General features: G+C 39.2%; 1 protein-coding gene across 4 annotated transcripts in view; it reads left to right on the top strand.

The window, feature by feature from the left end:
• Positions 1-4,884: 4,884 nt before the first annotated feature.
• Positions 4,885-21,882, top strand: part of USP32 (ubiquitin specific peptidase 32) — an 82,562-nt gene continuing 65,564 nt past the window's right edge. For all 4 annotated transcript variants that reach the window (XM_075168413.1, XM_075168412.1, XM_075168411.1 and 1 more), the window contains exon 1: positions 4,885-5,028. In XM_075168413.1, the coding sequence (XP_075024514.1) occupies positions 4,971-5,028 (58 nt within the window). In that variant the 5' untranslated portion in view covers positions 4,885-4,970. The remainder of the gene's footprint in view (positions 5,029-21,882) is intronic.

Raw genomic sequence — 21,882 nt, 5'->3', positions numbered from 1 at the left:
TTCTTAAATACAGGACAGACTGAAATGCTGTCCTTTGACATGTAAAAATTTAAGCCCTAAATGATTGTTTAAGCATTGACACGATTGACACACTCACGTTATTTTCCTAGTCACAATTTGATTTTGATGACCAGAAGTTCACTTGCTGGAGTAATAAAAACCCAGAAAATGCCCTTACTGGGTTCCTAATATACAAATTCCTAAAGATGACCCACAGCATGTTTTAGCAGAATTCTACTCTCTGTGAATAATCTGTAATAATAATATGAAGCTACTTTATAAAAAAATTACAACTAAGTAATTATTATAGGGTAATATTTATGAGATATGGAGAGTCAGAGAATCCTTGGTGCTATGGGCTACTATTCTGCGGAAGTGTAAGATTTGAGATCCATTCTGCTCTATTTGACCTAGGCTTTGACATGAGTTTTCCTATTAATCTATCAATTCCTCATCCCCTCATGCTATTTTGTATTTTTTGTCTGTTGGGCCGTCAGTTTCTATACAACACTTCTGGCACTTTCAGCTTTAGTTTTAGCGCTCTGGATGCTTTTTCATCTTTGTGCTGAAAACCCCTTCAGCCCTACTTCCTAATCTCGTATTAAGTACAAATACTAAAGAGTAGCCTAATGTTTTGTATATTTTTTTATCCTCAACATAAAGGCTGCAACTATTCTGGAGAATAGAGTGCAGCATTTACACAGAATAGCATAATACATTTGTATATTTAGAAGTAGTTTGCAAAAATCAACTGATCCTTAAAAAAATTAATAATATTCCAGGATGGGGGGAGACAGATATTGGGGAAAGAGAGGCAGAGATTTAGAGGCAAATAATAGAGCAGGGCCTAGAACTTGCATTTTTGGTTCCTGTTTTTAGTGAATTTAAAATCAGGAAATCCTAGGGACTTATACCGTTCTTCTCAGAATTGTTTTTGATTCACTGCAGCAGTTCCACAATTAACCTGGCTTATCTCTTTTGAGTTCAGGCCTTTTCAATGCAACTCAAAACCCCTTCTCCTTAGGAGGTGCCTACTTCAGCCTCAGCTGAAGTCTTTGTGACTTTTTTTCCCTGTTCCTGGTGGCCTTGTGGACTGCCAACCACCCTCCTGGTGACCAACAGCTGCTCTGCCAAGAAGGCAACGTTGCTGCAAGCCTCCTGCAGTTTCTGTGCGGCAGTCAATGTCTGTTTTTCCACAGATACTTGACAATGATGCAAAGACACTTAAAGATATTTGCTAAGTGCTTATGAATTAATTTGTGATTAGCAAATAATTAAATAAATTGCAGCAATCAAAAGGACACGTGGCCAGTTACAGTTAGATTTGCATATACAGCACTTTTCCACCAGAAGAGAAGAGCTCAATTCATCTATACAAGTCTAAATTCACTGTATCTTAATTTGATTTACCTTTGACATTACATTTAAATAGTAGCAACATCTATAATCTTATGCTCCCCAATAAGGCTTCATTAAAAACTTACTGCCAGATCTAATCCATGGTTAGCATACAAAGTCTTATCTCTAGGTTCCTGCTTCAATGCCTTTGAGAACATGCTTAATTTAATCTGAACAAAGACACTGCCATCGTAAGCCTCCAGTCTGATTTTCCAATCTAGAATATCTTTGTTATTAAATTTGGTGCAAGCCATGGTGCATACAATGGATCAAGTAAATTATTTTAAAGCACTCTTCAAACAAAATTCTACTGCTTGTTAGACATCATTTGTATCTCTGGGACATAAGAGAGATGTCACTTTAGTTTGGATTTTTTAAAATGTCATACAAAAATGCAGTATAAGTCTAAACAAGTTAGCTAGCTGTGAAAAGCAGCAAGCTTTAATGTAATACATATTTTTAACCATTTTTGGAATGAGCATTTTTTAAAAAATATGAATTGCTAACCATCATTATTAACCATCACTCCAATCCATTTTCCTTCCTCTAAAGGAAGAGCTTCCTCACTAGAGGTTTCTGCTTCCTCATTTGCATCAAATACCAAGTCAGCTGTTTGTGACTATACTTTAAGCTGTGATGGTGGCAGGATTGGACTTGTAATTATAATTTTAGATATTCATTTTTTTTATGATTTAGCAAGTAAACCAGTTGTCATTAAAAACCCTATACTGCCTAATCTCTGCTGCCTGAGAACAGGGTTTGTTTATGCTACAAGTAGAGGTTCCATCAATAAATGGAATAGTTTTGCAAAGTGCTGGTGAGGCCTCAGCTGAAAATGGATTAGAAGTCTGGTTATTAATACTTGAAAAAGTGATCTGAAACTGGCATAGAGGGAGTCTATGAGCTAAGAATTGGTGGAATGATGTTCTTTAAAGAGGGGCAACTAGAAGAGCTTAACTTGTCAAGCTTTTTTGAAAGCTGAAAAGAGAGAGATGAGTTTCTGTAAATATACAGAAAGAGATGTCAGTAGTTCATCCATGTTGCAACATGGACTTGAGTAGATGCGGGACAGCAGTTGCGGTGGTTGCAATTGCATCAGATGGGAATCGTTGTCCCAGCAGGTTCCTTCACTCCTATATGTCTAGATGAAACAGGCCTGGGAGTGTAATGCCAATTCTGTGGTGTGCCTTGTTACTTGGGGTTTTGTTGTTGCTGTTTAATAATATAAATTACTGAAAGTAAGAGACGTCAGGGAGGTGAGGCAAGGATAAATAGTCATGGAGAAATCGGCATGAAAACTAGAAGAAATTGGTGTGAAGCTGTCTTACAACACCATTGTAGTTGCTTCCTGCTCTAATTGCTTTCTGTAACTGCTCTGCCAGTTTGAGTCTGGCTGTATCCCAGTGCAGCTTGTTCCAAGCAAAACGGGACTCTCTATGTATCGTTATCTTTGTAATTCAGAAAAGCAACCAAAACATTAAAGGATTATTACTAGACATAAGGTCACACAGGAATACCACAGTGAAGTCAGGAATTAAACTGTCTCCTCAGCTGCGAGTTAATACTTTAAAAAAGTGATCCACTGCAAACGGAGCATGGCACAACAAATGCCATCGTTACGGGTTGGAATACTTCATTTAATTGTAAGATAAACTGACTTCTACAGCTGTTTCCAATATTGCCAACTTATGCTTTTGATTGACGTGTTGCCATGTTTGTTGAATTCATTCTCTCAAGTATCTTAAAGAGTTTATATGGTATCTAAATTGAAAGCTGCTTGGGTGAGGGACTGTATTGAGAAGAGATATGTAAAGGTAGCATAGGAATAAGAGGATACAAGGGAGCTTATATCCTCTTTAAACGATAAGTATGCAATAAGTGGCTGGTGGGTGAAGTATGTTCCCAACAATTTCATTTATATTTTTAAAAAGCACTTAAGCTCACCCTCACCCCCATAGTCTATATTCCAGAGAGGCAAAAGGTCCTTTGCGACAGATTTTATGCTGGAGTGTAATAATTATATTCTTTGTCACAAATTTAAGATAATAAACAATTCAGATGATGGCAGAAAAAAATGTAAGGAGACTTATGAAGCTTAATTAATTTGTAGTGCCTTTGCACTTGAGTAGTGTTATTTGAGGAGAAATTTGGCCTTCAAGCTAGCTTCTCTGTAAGCAGCATTCCTGGCTTTACGTATCAGATATGAAATTTGTTTGGAATGTTTCCTGTAAAAATACCTACATGTTAACTTACATCAGCGAGAAAGTAACTTCGGCTTGACCTTTCTCCAGTCTGATGTGGTAAGATCATTCAGTACAGAAACCGTAACTTGGGGAATGACTTGCAACTGGTGTTTTCACAGGCTTTGTTTCTGTGCAGGAACAATCCTTGGAACAAGCTGCCCTTGGAAATCAGTGTTTTCTTTCAAACTCCTTATTTTCTGCTCAGGAGTGACCCAGGGTATGTTACCAGGCTTAATGTTGTAACAAAGCCATTTGGGAAATCCTCCCATTCTGTATAAGTACTGGGCTGAATGCTAAAAGCAAACACGCTGAAGAACAGCAAAGGACAGAGGTATTTTTGATCCTTTTACAATTCAGTCCGTGTTTCTGTTTCAGACATTGAAAAGACATTTTAATGGAACAGGAACTTGCTCCTGCCACCCCATGCTTGCAGTACTTCTCCTCAGAGGACTTTGAGGAGAGCCGCGGTCCCCTGTGAGGTATGAGGGGGACTGAAGGGCCGAGGCACAGGGTCCAGACCCAGGGCCACGACCCTCGCACCGCTGCAGGGAACAGAGGCCGTTTTGCCCAGGGCCCCGTTGCACCGCGGCCCCGCACCCCTCTCTCGGCGCATGTGTGCGCACCTAAGGAAAGTGTTGACAGTTTCGCGAGTGCCACATTTTCAAGCGTGTGTGCGGGGGGGGAAGAGCTCTTCCTCACAGGCCCTTCCTCTTTGTACCGTGTGGCACGGCTGGGCGCCTTACGGCTCTGAGGCAGGGCCCGAGACGCCGGCCCCGCTGCACAGCCCCAGCCGGCCTCTTTCGAGCCTCGCTATCCCAAGGGAAGGGCCCCAATTTGCCCGGCCTGGCGCGGGGGCGGCAGGCCCTGCCGGCGCCGCTCCTGTCAGCCGCCCCCTTCCCCGGCAACAGCTGAGGGGAGGCGGGAACCGCGCGCCGGCGCCTGTGGCGGGCAGCGAGAGGGAGGCGGGTGCTGCCGCCTCACGTGACGCGGTGCGCTCCCCTGTGGCGGGAGGGGAGCGAGAGAGAGGCGCGCGCGGCGTCCGTTAGGAGGCGCCAAGGGAGAGGCGGGGGGGAGGGAGGGGAGCGGGCGGCAGTGCCGGGCCATAACAGCCCTCCCCGTCACGTGACGCGGCGCGGCGGGCGGGCTCCTCACGTGACCCGCCATGGAGGCGGCGGCGGGGAGGGCGCGCGGCCGCCTCCTCCCCCCGGCCGGCCCGGCCCGCCCCGCCCCCCCCCGCCCGCGCCCTGTGCTCCGGAGTCGTTAGCGGCGCAGCCCGGGCTCCGCGGCGCCGAGCCGGCCGGCGGGGGAGGCCATGGACTGAGGGGCATCATGGGCGCCAAGGAGTCCCGCATCGGCTTCCTCAGCTACGACGAGGCCCTGCGAAGGGGTGAGGGCGGAGGGGAGGTGGGGGGGGCGCGGAGGGAGCCGCGGGGGGGGGCGGGGAGGGGGCGCGGCGGGCCTGCGGGGCGGTGGGAGGGGGGCCCCGCGCTGCCCCTGTCAGCGTGCGGCGCGGCGAGGCGGCGTCTGGCGGCTCCTCGCACCACCATGACAGACCCCGGCGCGGAGGCACTTGCGCCGTTCCTCTCCCTCAGGCTCCTTCCCCGCCCCCTTCCTCTCCTTCCCCCCCATTTATTTATTTATTTGCCTCCCCTATCTCAATAATGGGGCCTGGGCAGCAGCCGCGGGGAGGTCTCCTCTCCTGGCCGCCTCCACGCCTTGGCAGCAGTCGCCGGTGCCGTCCCGCTCCCGCCGCTCAGCCGGCAGCCAGGCGGGGAGGAAGGGCGGCCAGGGCCAGGGGCAGAGGCACCCGGCGGGCGCTGATGCCGCCAGACCCTCCCGCTGCCTTCGCAGCCCTCGGCCTTGCTTTTGCCTGTTTCCCGGAAAACGGCGTGGGGAAATCCTGCCATCCCGATGTGACGGGACTTGCTGTGCTGCTACTCTCACCGTGCTGCCTGTCAGCTCACGGCTGGCTCGTACCTACTGGCTCCTCATGTTTACTTGCTGCTGTCCGTGATGGGGAGCACGCATCTGCATCTCTAGCTTGAAAGATGGATGTAGCTTTTATGGTTTGTTATATATGTTGCTGGTTTAGTCCGTTTCTAGATTCCTCCTGGAGAATTTAAAGAGGAAGGGAAAACATAAACAAGCTGAATGCTGAATGGTTGCAGCTGCAGGGCTCCAAGGCGACAGGCAAACTACACCCTGTCAGCTATCTTGCTCTAGAACTGATATCCAAGTCCAAGGACAAAGAGGGACAGCGATTTTCAACAGTAAATGGTTTGCAGGGAGGATAGTTTTTTACAAATGTTCGTCTGTTGTGGATTCATGTGATGTAGTACAGATAATTAAAGCAGTTCACCTGTTTGATATTTAAAGCATTGATAAAATTCATAAGCGCAAACCAATATATGGCTGCCCTTTTTATTTCTACTTACATCTGAGAAGCATGTAATGATTGATAAGGGAAAACTGGGAGGAAACATTGAGTGTTAATTGAAGGAGAATCAAATTAAAGTGAAATGGGATTTTTCTTAAATATTTTTTAATTTTCTTTTTTATGGTGGAGCCTCTGGGGGATGCCATGTCAAATAGGAAATGGAGCAACATACTGTCAAGCAGAAGAAACAAATATGTGATTCAAACTCACTTTCATTACAGATTTTAAACATAACAGCCTTGTAGAATTTCACTTCTAGTGAAAGTATAAGAAGTCTTTAAAAGCATTGGTGTATGTGTTTTTAGAGGAGCTGGAGTCATAAATGTAGCTTGGTAGAGGTGTGAAGTTGAATATAACAGGAAGTGTTTGAAATAAGTTCTTTGGTGGAAAAGACATTGATTTGGTCAAGATGTATATTCTGAAGTTCATAAATAAGGAAAACCAAATGTTTTGAATTTTAAAGTTAGATTTAAACTCATACTGCTTCAAAATCTAGGAAGTTGATCTGGATGTTTCATAATTAAAAGTTTACTTGACAGAAAAATAAGATTGATCTTTTTAAAGTTATTTAAAATTATTTCTTGCACAGTGAAAAATATTTTTCTTTGATGTTATTCTGTCCGTATGAGGCATTTAATACTGTTTTTCTGTAGGAGAACAGAAAGGTTGTTTTAGGCTCTCTAATATAAATTGATGTTTTGCTAAATAACTATGTTGTTTACTTAACCAGTGAATCATTGTATGTATAAAAAAAGGCTAGTTATCAAAACATTATTTGTTAAGCCATCATTACTTGCACAGAACCATGCTGGTACTTGTGGCATTTCTGTGGACACAAACAGTGATAATGGATAAACATAAACATTAAAAAAAGAAAGCCAAATATATTTATGTCCAATTAGATCTATCTTCTCTAACATTGTGTCCTGGTCTTTAAATGCCAAGAAAGTTTTATATTAGGTGATATTGTGAAATTCTTCAGCTGTGAATTCTTCATATGTAATCAATAGTGGTTAACTATACTTGTAGTAATCATTCAGAATGTTGTGATCGTATTTTTGAGATACTAGTTTTAATTTCAGTTGTTCAGAATATCTGGAAAAATGCAATGAGTGCTGCTGGTTCTGTAAGCTTCAGAAAATAAGGCTGACTTTTAAGTTGTGAATGGCTGCAATTTTATTTATTGCAATTCCATTTTGGGAGTAACCAAAGGTTGTGAAGGTGAGGAGAGTTTTTGTGGTTAAACACTCACAATATAAATAACTGTAGCTAAAATGTAACTTCTATTCAAGGAGATATGAGAGCAGTCTAGTGTTAATGGTCTTTTTCACCCTTGAGCATGATATAGTACTGCAATTTTTTTTTCTGCTTGTTGGCACAGACAGCTGACTGTGCTGTGGATGACGTGGCCATGTGGATGGGCATGATGAAGTTGTCTTGTGTTCACCAGTGTAGGTCACACCGAGTCTTGTTAGTCTCCCTTTCTCCCTCATGCCCTGTAAAATCTGTGTCCAGCTGTATAGTTTGGGAGTGAAAAGTAAGGGATGCTATTTCAGATGTCTCTTCTCTTATTGTGAATGTTGCCAAATTATGGTCATCTTATTTATAGTAGCCAGAGACACTACTTTGCCTGTTGCTGTGGAAAAGGTGTGGGTTCTGAACTTGTGGTGAGAGCTCTTCCTGACCCTGTAGACCTCCTTCTGAGGATGACTTCTTTGTAAGGAGGTGAAATTCATGGACAGGTCATTATAGATGAAGTAAAAGAAGTGCTTCATTCCAAACTCTGCATAAGATTTTTGGTTATTTTATCAAACTAAGTTTGTGATGGCATAAACTGGTAATGTGGCTCTTGAGTTTGTTGCTTTTTTTCTTAGCCCTAAGGTCCAACAGCAATTTTCTTCCTAGGGCAGTGCTGCAAGTCAGGGAGACTTCCCTAGCTCGGTCAGTTTTGGGTTTGGTGCCTTTTCCAACACGTGCCTCTGATTTCTGACTCCTCTACTACCGTTCTGTTCATCAGGCTGTCTGGCTGCTTGCTCTTTCTGAGAATTGCCCAGCGTTAGGCCTTGCCTTATGCCAAGCAGGTAGCGCTCTAAAGCCTGCCTTATCTTTTACTTGTTCTGCTGCCAGCCTTGACACCTGATTGCTTAAAGGGCTGTCTTTGGGCCCGTAAAACTTTATAAAAGGAAGAACTTTCTATTACTATTGTATTAGCTCCAGCACAGCAGCTCCTGCACTATGCTGTGTTGTGTATAGAATATTTTAGTAAGGATTCCCCAGGAAAGAGATGGCTGCGTGATATTGATGGCCAATTTATTTCAGATCCCTGGGGACTCTATTTTTCAGTGACTGCTAATGTATTCTGCTCAAGTAACTTTCAGAATATAATCGCAGACTGAGCGTAAATTTGTGAAGGTACTTGAAAATTATGAAATTATAGAATCTATAGTCAAAGTTTCTGTGAACGCTACTTAGAGCAGGTCATGCTAACTCAGGCCATTTTCAGCTTATGTATGCTAAATATTCAGTCAGGTAACCACTTAAACAAAAAAATGTCAGTGAATAATCATGGCTCTGTCAAATTTGTGCCAGAGAGGAAGACGACGTTTTCTTTCTGCTTAAAGCAAGGTAAAATTTTTGTTGCATGTATGCTGGGATGGAAGAAGGGGGAACGGCCACAACGTCAGCGTGATCAGCGAGTATACTGTTTGGAGAAATGAGTGGCTGCTGTTAGATCCGTTTCATTGTGTTTTGTTTTGTGCACAATGATCTCCGAGAAAAAGACTAAAAAGAAAGAACAAAAATAGTGCCGTATTTCAAAAATGTGCATGCCATTAAAATACCAGCTAATATTGAGGCAAAACTTGCAGTTGTATCAATTTCACAGGATTTGCCTCTGGAGAGGTCATGAAATAGTAGTTTTTGAAGACAGTTTTCTTTCCTGTATGTGTATCTCAAAGATGCTACCAATTAGAAAACAACAAGCCCGTCAAAGCGATGAAAACCCGCTATAATCCACAAAAAGGTTGGTTAGTATGCTTTTCAATAATGACCAATGTTATGTGATGGGCAGAGGATAAATCTTGCTAGTGACCTTTTGTGTCTTGACTGATTTTGAAAAATAGCTACATTTGTTTTATTTAAATCAAGGCATATATATCTGATGTCTGATCGTTAACATCCTCAAGCGTACAGATGTAATAAATCTGACAAAAAGATGTTGGAAAACTTGTGCAAATGTAGAATCATCTATTTGAGGTTGTCTTGATCTCAACCTTGTGACAAAATCCATGGACTCAGCCCTCGAGCCCACAGAAGACTACTTTTTATTCCTCCAGACTATGAAATTCACTTTTTAAATCCCAGATGCATTTTTAGGAAAAATGATCAGGGAACCATTTTAGTGGTTTATTCTCTTGTTTCTGTATCCCACGAAGGCAATTGTTCTACTTTCTTTTGTCTCATATCTGAAAAACAGTGCTTGAACACCACAGATAGGTTAATATTCTTCAGGTTATGTTGTTTTCTAGGGGTATAAACCTGTGTCTTTCTGTTTAAGGAGCTTTGAGTTTTCAGATGCATGTGATGAAAATGCCTAGATCTCTCTCAGCCTTCTTTTTTTTTTTTTTTTTTTTTAGCTATCAGAATGAATAGGATCCACAGTTGAGACAGTCTAGATTATACAGACTTGTTATGTCAGCCAGTATTTGATGGCTTTAGGGCTCTGTCATATGATTAAAGCAGGTATGAATGCATAGCTTCACACTTCCTGTTTATAAAGCTGTAGAGCTGCAAGTAGCCGCTCAAATTCACAGAGCAGTAATTATTTCACAACTTTGGCATTCAGTTCTGATGCTTGTTTTGGGAGTATACCTCAGTAGTCTCTGCTGAACATGTACTACAATGCACAAGTGACTTGGGGAATTCTACTTCAACTTCCACGAACTGATGAAGAGAGGCTACTATTAGAAGAGAGGTTATTTATCTGTAATTCTTCATCTGCCAAGTTGCAGTGACCACTTTCTCTTCTTTTACGTCAGGTTCCAAGTTTAGAGAAGTGTACTCAGTGGTTTTCAATCTCTTCTTACTTATAACTGCCCAAGTTGTTTCCTACTGGAAATGAGGAACATTTGTATAGTGAACTTAAGTCAACTAACAGTAAGTTTCCTTTCCTGAGATGCCTTTTCTGGTCTTTAGAAGTTCTTTACGAAATACCAGTTGAAAATTTATGAATTAGAGGAAAATGTTGCCTTCTGCTTAGGCTTCTGTGAGTGCTGTGGTTCTGAGGGAGCTGATCGCATACCTTTTAGTAGGTTTTTAGTAATTCTTAGATGGTTCCCAAGTCCAACTGTACCAAGCATGGCAGTAACCTGGTGAGTAAGTGCTCAAACGTTGGATGTGCACACAGTGATGTAAGTCTGGTAAAAGAGGATTTAAGAATATAGGCATTTCATAAAGAAGAAACAGTTGAACATCTTAAAGCAAAAAGCCTTCAAAACCTTGAAATATGTTGGGAGTCCTCTGGTTTTTCACTTCAACAGGTGAACCGTGTCTCTAAATAACAGTAGTCTCATAATATTAGATGCATTTTTGTCCTGTCAGCGTGTTACTAGAGATTCAAATCAAAGCGGTCAGGAAAGCTGCCAAATGACTGTAAATAGATAATATAATTCTAGCCATGGTGGCTGGAAGATAAGCTGAACAAATCCTCATTTTGAGTGTTAAACATCTTGATATAAGCTAAAAGTACACTGTCAGGCTATTATATATGTAATATATTTTCTTATATTGATGCAGAGTAAAATTGAGTACTTGAAACATTTGTTTGTTTTATAGATTATATGCCTGTATATCTCATAGCTCATATAACTGTTGCTTGTTCTGCTTTATTTCTTGTATTTTAATCAATGAAATCAGTTATTTTCATGGTCACCTCTTTCTAATCAGTTTCTAGTTTTTACTCCTGTAACAGCAGGCTGCTTTTTTTTTTTTTTTTTTTGATATATGCATGCCCAGAGAAAGTGGTTGAGCTTTCGTCCTTAGAGGTTTTCAAGACCTACCTGGACAAAGCCCTCTGCAATCTGGTCTGAGTTCAGTGTTGACCCAGTTTCAAGCGCTAGGTTGAACTAGTTGACCTCCTGAGATACTTTCCAACCTGGTAGATTCTATGAAATATTTCTGTTCATCTTGAATTTTGTAAAGCCTTGTTTTTATGAAATATAACATCAGGGTCCTAAATTTACCTGACCGTGTCCTACAGAGAAAAAAAAAAAAGACAAAAGTAGAACCTAGGAAGCTTTTCAAAATGATATGAAGCAGTTCTAATGAAATGTGAAAGGAAAAAAAAAAAGAGGGGGCTACATCAGTCCTGTTGTACTTGACCTGTAACAGTATCAGGCTTTCTGGCTCCTGGCACTGTGGGAAAAATGAGTAAAACAACCCTTACCCACCCCCTTTCTTTTGCTCAAAGGGAAGCCAACTTACTGTCTCATTTCATAAAATAAGGCATTCAGTTCTTTAGTACTCCAAAAATGAAATTGCATTCAAAAAATGGGCCTGTGAAAGGATGACAAGCTCTGTGAAAATAAAAAAGAACATAGCATTAGCAAGTTATGTGATTAGGTGAGGCATGATATGTCTATTTAATTCTCTAAAGATTATTTGTGATAGGACTGCTGCTTTGTGATAGGACTGATTATGATTTTTCTGTATTTGAAAAAAACAGATGTTACTAATGCCTGTCATTTTAAAAATGCCAGAATATCTTCTGAAAATTGAGTATATTTTTGGTTACGTTGTGAATTCATGCATTCGTTCTAAATAATTTGGTATATGGGGAGTGCCTGGTAGGTCTAATGAGTTGTATGTCCTTGAGCTCTTATCATGGCATCTGTATGGCTTAGCTACTAATTATTTTTAAAATAATCCTGCTCTTTTTTGGTCCAAGAAGAAATTCAAAATACAGTGAACATACAGAAAAGAAATGCGGGGGGGGCCAGAACAGGTTGTTGCATTGTCAAATACCAGAATTGTTTCTGTCCACTGACTAAGTTATTTCAAGGACTATTGTAAACCAGAGCTACCTAGTTGGGTTTTTTAGGGCCTCCTGGGTTATTTAACAGTCTATTAATTTTAAAGATTTGCTCAGTGGGGAGCTATGCATCCACTTGAGTCCTACAGGGCCAGGCAGGTGCTATGTTCCTCCTTGGGTTGGGAGCTGCAGTGTTGTTTTACTGCTTCTGACTGAGGCACTGGGAGCGCACCAAGAAATGTTTGGTGTCTCATCGTGGAACCTTACAGAGTAAGGTACTTACGGACACCTATGAAGTGGTGTTCTTAATGAGTAGGGGAAGTGTAAGAGTTTTTCTACCTGTCCTTGACTGATAAGTCTTTGCCGTTGTAATGAGTGCCATGTTTGCTATCCACTTTGTTACTGTATTCTAGGTAGCTAGCAGTACTGAACTATTTGGTGGTAACTTACAGAATTACTTTGAATAACATATGGGACTTGGTGTTCAGTGGAGGCTACTCAGGAGCACACAGCGTTTGATTTGAACTGCCCAACCTCTCTTTAGGTGAGCTCCAGTTGGGTGTTGACTGCTAGCTGGGTTCTACAAGGAACAACCGATGTGGTGGAAAGCGTGCTGGAGGTTTATATGCAGGTCTTCAAGTTCTGCATACATGTTTTCAGAACTGCATTTTACAATCCAGTCTTCGGTATTGATCATAATAAAACTGATGATTTCCTAGTTTAAGTTTCTGTATAGGAAAGAAAGTTCTGGGGGTTAGTTCTAAATGAGACTTTCAATTTTTAAGTATTTTAAAAACAGGTTATTTCTTAATTTGTTATATTGCTTGAAGCAGTTGCTTTTTCTTTAAGTTATACTTAGTCTGAATTACTGTGAATGTCCATGTGATATTTGCAGTATTGAAGAACTACCAAAAGCATCTTTAGCATTTAATTTTCATATGAAAAGGTCATTTACATAATGAGACAATGAAGCCTTTGGGCAAAGATGAATGTAGAAGAAAAATCCACTAATGTAGATTCTGCCCAAGAGTTTGAAAGGGTCTCATTCACAAAACTTTGAATACTATGTTATTGCTAGCACTTACTGGAATAAAAATACCCTGCTTGCCTAAAGAGTGGCAAAATCCTAATGCACGTTCTCTTTTGTAATTTCTTCAGGGACATCTTTCTTTTGTTAGTGATGACTGTGTCTGTATAGCGTTAGTGTTTTCAGCTTAGCTGTCTAATAATACTTAGCATTTCTTTTTTACATAATGAATTTTAACACCTCTGAGAAGTGTTTTTTTTTTATAAGCTTGTGTTTACAATTGAGCAGGGTTGGCGTAGTCCTTCTTATAGGTGGAGACATGTTTGGAAAAAATGCATCTCTTTTAACTGCAGTTTTATTAAACTGATGTAAAAGCTCTTCTGGATTTCTGATTCTTAATGGGTATAAGCTGCGTTCAGATCTTGGTTTGAAACAAAATGTGTCTGCATATAGTTTTTGTGGTGGTTCACCAAATCTGTTTAAAAACCAATGCAAGTTATAATCAATCACAGCATTTTTCTGTGTAGACCATTAAGTCATTCATCATAATGACAATAAAAAAAAAATCCTTCATTATTTTACTGTAATACTGACATACGGCTGAATTCTAGGAGATAGAGATGTGTGTTTCTTGGTTAAATAATCTTAATAGCTTAACAAAATTACTTTCATTTAAAAATATGCTAACATTTGCAACAAGGCCTTTGTTTGGTTTTGAAGCAAAATAGGATATGTCTGAGAAAGGTTTGGACAAATGATAATCAAGGCAGTTTGTAATGAACAGGGTTTATTTCCTGTGGTATACACTACATAATGTAAAGGTGGTGAAAGTACTGAAATAGTTCCTTATCTGAATCATTACGTCCACCAAAGTGATTAGCTATCACAGGTAGGGTGACTTGGCATATCAAGTGACATGCCGTGATCTCTAGGGTGTTTACATCCTCTTCTCCCTTCTCCTTTTAACCTATCACAACATAAAACAAGCCTCTCCTATCACATGGAAATGTGCTGTTGACGGTAACAACGCTTTGTGCTTACCATGTGGTGTATTTGGGGCAAAATAACGATCTCTTTTCTGGAATGGTATTCATAAGCTGCATAGTTTAATGTGTTCACTGATGCATCAAGGTGGAATGCCCTGCAACCATCCAGAGTTTCTGGGACAAGGACGCCGTTGAAACTAACAGGATAGCCCCTTACTCGAAATGGGTAGGTTTGGACAAACTGAGAAGATGGGCAGAAATATCATCTGGCTTTATATATTGCCATACACTTCAATTTTTACTTTTAGAATGGTTTTGAGCAGTTAGTGAGACATTCTGTACCTTAGAAGGGGATTTGACTTCTCTCTGGTCAGGTTCTCTGCAGGTGCACATCATGAGCCGCAGAGAAAGGCAGTGTAGAACTGGTCTGGAGTGAGGCAGCCGTATCAGTTGTCAGTGTGCCATACGTACTTTTAACCATCAGCTACAAAGGGAAAACCAAGCTATACTTACCAGTGTCTTGTATACCATTTATTTTGATGATTTTTTTTTTAATGTCCAAATCATTTGAAGCTGTTTTGCTTAGTTTAGAGTCTGAATTGGACCCCAAAGTTACCAGGGGCAATGTCACCAGGCCAAAATAAGAGATAACTGCATTCTGCATAGAAATGTATTCTTTGTCCTTTAAAAATAAAGCCTATTACAAGCCCTTTTGAATTCTTCCTCACAAGCTGTGTTTTTAATTCACATTGTATCTGTCTTTTTGTTAGCTGGTCTTTCAGTTGTCATCCACTCATACAATTTAATTTCATGTTAAGTATTTAATATAGAATGTATGCTTACATTTCCTTTGTGTTTTGAATTGATATTCCTTATCTTAAATTATAGTGATAATGGAAATGCCCAGGTTTTGTCCCGTGGCAGACTGCTTTGGCAGCAAGTCGTGAACTGAAATACTTTAACAGGTGTATGCTACTGTCTCAGTGGAACTCTACAAATGATCATAAGACTGATTTAGTTGGATTTTTTGACAGTTGTTTTAAATGATCAATTTTATTGCATTAGTTTGGAAAATTGTTCTTTTAAAATTTTGAAACCTTGAATGAAGAAAATGTGGAAGAAACTCAGAAACCTAAACAGAACAGGAAGTGCCAGATTTAATAAGTCTGAATGTAGGGAAAAAGAGCTGAAAGTATTGGGCTAGTAATTATGAGAACTTCAGTTCTGCAGATTAAATTTGTTCTAAAAATGAACTTGAATATGGCATCATGAATCTATTTTGGGCTGAAGAAGCACTTCCTTTCAATCCGTGTTTCTAGTTGGTAGGTGTTATCCAGAAACAAAATCTTACTCTGCACTGGAAATTTCCTAGTCTTGAAAAGAAGATTTTTACCATGTTTTCCCTAACAATGTGATACAGTTAAGTCCTGGATTTTAGTTTAAAAATTAGAAAAGTGGATTTGCACTTAGCATAGCTGAAGCATCATTGCTTTAAGAAAAATCATCACCAGCAGTTAGTGTAGTATAGCCTGCTCTGTATTCTCTGAGTATGTTAATGAAGGTTGTTATCAGTAGAAAAATAATATAAGAACTTTTTAGTTCCTGTTTTCTAACCTTGCAGCTAACAACATGATCTTTCTTTTCTTAAAGAATTATAATCGATCTTTTTGCCACTAACAAATTCCCCGCTTTTTTGTGTTCCCTGCAATTTAGTGTTGTCTTCTAATCACCTTGCTTAAAGAATAGTTGTGTAGATGTCTTGTGTGAACTAATGGTATTCCTTAAATAATGAGTAGATTGCAATGTAGATGGGTTAAAGGAGGAAGGAACCATAATGTGCACTAATTCTAATATAGAACACTGGCTAAGTATCTGCAGAAGCCAGAGTGTTACAGCAATAGAGGTTAAAAAGCAGAATAAAAAAATATTTGATAAATATCTCTTCATATAAAATGTTCATAATTTATTATGTAAATGTACTCTTCTAATAGAGACGGTAATGTCCTTGGGGATATCTTGCGAGTCTCTTCAGGGATTCAGGGAGAGATTCCAACTGCTGATGCTATTCAGGCCATTGTAGTTCTTTGGTGTTAAGTCATTCTGATACCTTTTCTGTTTCTATACTTCTTTTCTGTGGAACAATGGACAGTGTGTTTATATGAAACTCTGAAATTTGAGTCATTGCGTCAATCTAAACTGGTCGGTGACAGTAAAATTACGAGAAGGTGCTTTCCCATACAGCTGTTACGTGGTGTATCTAAATGCGCTGTTTCATTCTTCTGAATGAATCTAGGACGTTAGGAATAGTGTACATCTAATGATGAATATTTTTAGCGATAAATTTTGTAATAGAGCACAGATATACTTAAAACTAGTATGGCGTCTTTCAGGATAGTTCTTCAAAATATTAGTCCTTGGATGTTTATGGAGAATTCTTTTAACAGGAGATGCAGCAGTGGAAATGGAGTTTGGAAACAATGATGCTAATTGTTTGCTATTGTCAAAAAAAAAAAATCTCTGATTCAGTTCTTGGTGTTCTACCAAACATGTAATAGGGTCCCAGAACTAACCACATGTTAGTGTTAATTTTATTTCTTGACTATATAGACTAGTGTCTCTATTTGTGATTCTGCTTTTATTTTTCAGCCATTCGCAGATTGCGTAGCAAACTTGTTATCATATGTTTATAACAGTGTAACAGAAGCCGTAAATTTGTGACCTGACACTAAAACTTTGCATCTGAGTTTGAGATTGTATTTTAGACACATGTATCCCCAAAAGCTGAGAATAGGTAGTTTCAAAATACAGAGCCTTTTATTGTCCGTTGGCTGTATGTATACATACATGTGTATAATGTGTTTATGCTGAAACACTTGACTACTTCTAAGTGAGTAATATTTTTCTTCTAACTTTAGAAATTAAGATTTAGCAGTGTATAAATATTACCTGAATCTTTTATTATTCTTTACTTGTCATAGTATTTAAATACTATGCTTAACTAGAGTTGACTTTTTTTAGCTGCCAGAGACTAACACTTGAGTAAATACTTGACCAAAACTATACCAGCAATCGCAAATGAGAACTCCTTGCCTTTTGTCCTCACTAAAGGCTATAGGAAACACTGCCTTCCTATGCAGAAGTTGCAGATTATGTTTAACTTTCAGGCTTAGACTATTTTTTTTTTAATTGAAGAACAATTCATAGTATAGCCGCATTTAATATCTTTGACACTGTTGGAAGAGAGGATATGAAATATTTGTTATATTACAATTTATTTTATAGCAAGGTCCTTATGTGGTGTTTGCATTTACATAGTTGGCTTTTGCCTTTGCCATTCATTTTAATAGGCTGATTATTTCTTGGAAATGGGTTATGTAATGTAATTTTGTGTATCTGAACAGGCATAAAGTCTAGATGATTTTCATGGTGGTAATAAACTGGAAGCAGCTTTTCTGAACTGTGATAGAAGCTGTTCTACTCACCTATGACAGTACAAACCTTCAGTGTATTTGCCTGGAAAACTGATGAAGGGACAGCTCAGAAGAGCAGAGTTTTGTTTCTAATCTAAATTGGACTAAATAACCATTCAAAATACTGAAAAGATTGAGAGCTAAACCGATCATCCTAGGAAATCATGTACAAACTGCGTGAACTATGAAGCATCATCAGAGGAAAATAGTAGCAGAAAAGGAAAGAAAAATGAGGAATGAAGAGGTTAGAAACTGGGTAATGAGCGATGCCTACCTTCACCTGAGCATAGTCATCCCAGGCAGGGTTGCTTACTTTTAGGGCTTCCTAACTTCTGATTCATTTTTGTCCATGCGTCTGTCTTTTGGAGGGGAGTTCAGGGTTCTTGTTGCTGTTGCTGCAAGATGGCTTATGCTCTGTGTTTAAAACCACTTAAAACTTGTACCTCTGCCTCCTTTACTTTTACTTTTCTGTACTGTTCCCGTGCCTGGCTGTGCTGGTCAGCTAGCTGAGTGTTTTCTGTTCTCCAGGGTCAGCCATAATTTATTCAGAGCATCTAGGCCAGTAACAGCACCTCATCTTGGAAGAAGTGATAAGTGCTCTGACAGGGGCCTGTGGCCGGGAAAGGTGGCATCCTGTGATTAATCGGGGCTAGAAATTGGTTTGTTCACTCACTGAGAATGAGTTTACCAGTTCTTGAATTGGTAACAGTAATTATTTCTGTCCCTAATATTGCAGTCTATTGCACTTAAATTTGCAGTTGTACGTATGGTAAAAGTTATTTTAATGATCTGCAGAGGTTTCTGAATTTTCAGGTTCTTTCAGGTTTCTTCTGTGGCTTACAGGGTTGGACTGGTAAGCATATAAAACTAGGCTCCTTTCATTCCTGAGGTTATAAAATATAGCCAATAAGATTTAAGTGCTCAGATGGTGGGAGGATTATTTCACTGTTGGGGCTATTATGTAGCAATTCCTATCCACACTAGTCTTATGGGGAGGGTTGTCACAGAACCTATACTGATTAGCTTTGCTTGAAGCAAACATAATCCAAATAGCAATGTGACAGTGTGTGCCCTGATGGAGATACTTTACAGATGGATAAAACAGGCTAATAATACTTAATGGCATTCTTTTTGAGGATGGTAACTGTGAGAAGTAAGCTCTTTGAAGATTAAAAACGTCACATAAATGCTAAGTACTCATGTTACAGAAAATTGGCAAATCCTATTGTAATAACTAAATCTTCTTCTGCTCTCCGCACACAAGATGTTAAACCTTTGATATGCATTATGGTTAGGTCTAATAGAACTAACAAAAGCTTTATCCCCAGGATGAGCCACTACTACCAAACCACAAAGAATAGGTAGGAAGAAAAAAATACAAATGGATTGAATAATTTGATTTTTTTTTTTTTAAATACCAAAACTGTGTTGCTGTTATGCTTAAATTCCTCTTATTGGTAAATGTCATGTTAAGACTGTTAAGTCTTTAGTGAGATGCACTGTGTAATTTGAACAGTGCCGTTTTTCATAATCTGTTTATGAAAGATTCCTTAAGAGCAGATTAATTTTTTCATTAGGGGACACAGGATTTTTTTGTCTGTGTTTTCCCCCAAAAATATTCTCAAGTGGATTTCTTTTTGGCAGGGACAGCTGGGTGTGGAGGTTGTCTTTTTAGTCATAGCATAGTTCATTTATCTCAATTGTATTTTGCAGTTTGTTCTTCCTACTTGGGGTTGTTCCCAAACACGCTTTACGTTCACTTGCACATTTTACCTCTTTGAAGCTTTTTAGTAATTGCTTTGGTTTTTGACAACTTCATAACCGCAGCCATTAAGTCACAATAAAGACTAATGAAAAAAGTAATAAAATTTCCGTGTATAACTAGGATGAAGATTCCTGGGGGAAATATTGAGCAAGTGATTACAGGGAAGATAATTGTCTGGTTAGAGAATTATATGCCCTGTGAGTTTGATATTGAACCTCTAAAATTGTCACTTAAAAATCAAAATATTAGAATTATTAAAACCGGAGCTGGAAGTCAGGAAGAGCTTGGGGTACGTGAATTTTGCTTGCTTTCTGAAGGATGATCAAGTTGTCTGTTTTATTAAAATTCAGGTTTGGTTATTTTTAGTAAAGAATAAATGCAATGTTATGTTTATGGTTGCAAATTATTGCTTGCTCTGTATACTTGAGATCTGCAGGGCTGGGTTTTTTGTTGTTGTTTTTTTAAGGCACTGACATAGCAAGCTATTTTTCATCCAGTAGTGACATTGGAAATTCAGATTTTTTTTGCGTGTGTCTGTGTTTGTAGAGTATTGGGGGCATTTTGATGAAAAAAGTACCAGCCCTACTAGATACTTTGTAAGATACTTTAGTCAGATGAGCTCAAAGTTTCTTGACCCTTCACCTTAACTGAACTTTTTATCCTCTCCGTCTTTTTCTTCCTGCTTATGCAGTAATTTGTTTCCTGTTTTGATTTTCAGCATCGTCGATTCATTGTGGTCTTCTGCCTTGATTTGGCTTTTTTTTTTCCCCAGGTTGCCTGTAAACTAGAATAAATAATTTTATGTAGCCAAGTAAAATACTTTAGGCTTTTGAGATACAAAGATTTTATCATTTTTTTGGTGCTATTACTGCTACTCATACTAATGGCAGTGATGATTTGCATGTTACTTTTGTGATTCTGGTGTAAACAGAGGTTACCAAATGACTGATTTGTTTTCAGCAGTCATTAGAGAAAGTACTCTAGTAAGGTGAAAGGATAGAAGACAGATACGCGTGTTGTTTCTGTGTTAAGCGTGTTATAGATTATGTTAATTGGCTGTCAATTTATAGTAGCCATGGCAGATTAACTCCACCTACCCTCAGTTAAACTATTGGGATTCTGTGCTTTTCCCTGATTAAAGCAGCTCCTTAGTAGTAGCTTATAGTACTTTTACAGAGTATCTTAGATCATTTATCAAACATCTGTCTGATGTAGACTAGAATTTATATTCATTTTAGTGTTGAGACAATTAAGACATGGAGAGGTTAAGTGCCTCTTGCCTGAATGTCTTGGGCAGTATTAAAGAGTTCAATTGTATCTCATTCTGTATCACCACAGCATTTTACATAATTGTGCTTGGATTTTGAAGGGTAGGGGAAGAAGCATTGTAAAGGAAGGTATTTGTTGTGGCTGGTCTGACTTTCCTAAGAAATATTAAATAGGAATTTAAAATGCATTTATTGTGCTCACTCTCATTGCACATGTCATAAGGCAAGGTATATAGTAATTATGTTATATAAGCTGTAATAAATCCATTAAGCCTGACTAACCACTTCTTTTAACCTTTAGACAAGCTCCCTTCAAAATGAATATTTGTTTCTTACAATGCTTAACATTCACATGTGACCTGTTGCATCTTAAGCAGCAGTGCTTGCTCGTAAATTTTGGTGTTGCTTCTCTTCAGTGCATCTGTAAATCTTTAAACTCCTTTCCAAGGGCATTGAAGAGCAGCCATATGCTGAAAAATGGGAAGATAAGTTACTCTGTTGGTTCTTGCTTTAGGTGCAAGTTAGTTACTGGTGCCAAGCAAAGACTGTGGTGCATGGCAGCTCTTATATTCTTGACCTCAATAGTGTTCCTGGTGTTGCATCATTAAAAAAAAATACAAAAAATTAAGGCAGATTTTAACTACTTTCTTACAGTATTTGAATAAAACATACTATTGAGGTAGTTTGTACAAACCTTAGATTAATTAGTCTCTAAGGAAATAGGATGGACTATGCAATGATGGTCTTCTAGTAGTGAGGAACTGGCTTTGATGTAACCATTTTCTTCTCTTTCTTTTTCCAAAACAGGAAGTGAACAAGCAAAAGTATCAATATTGGGTGTATTTAGTTATGTAGTCATATTTTTTGATGACTCCTAATACATTTCACTAGCAGTCTTGTAACAGCAGAGTAACTTTTGCCGAGACAGGTATTTGCTTCCCAGTTTGCTGAGTTCTGCACAGGTGTTTGTTGTATAAGGTTGTCCTGTGCTTTTCAGTACGACCTTTGTCTTGAAGTGACCGAGGTTGTGCTGTATGTTGAACCATACCTTACTCACAATGCATTTTAAAACTTTCCAAGATAAAGACAAGAAGGTGGGGGTGGGATTAGTACTACAGGATGTGCAAAGAAAAAAAGTTTCTAAAATGAATAGAGAATGTGTCTGCAAAACTTGCGAAAGCTCCACTGTAAGGGTTGATTTCCTCTACATTAGTTTAGTTAAACAGAACTTAAGGTACATCTAAAGTACATCTAAAATGT

The sequence above is a fragment of the Calonectris borealis genome, chromosome 19, assembly GCF_964195595.1.
Source record: "Calonectris borealis chromosome 19, bCalBor7.hap1.2, whole genome shotgun sequence".
Taxonomy (NCBI): Eukaryota; Metazoa; Chordata; class Aves; order Procellariiformes; family Procellariidae; genus Calonectris; species Calonectris borealis.
The sequence above is the reverse complement of the archived record's forward strand: the minus strand, read 5'-3'. Positions and strand labels throughout refer to the sequence as shown.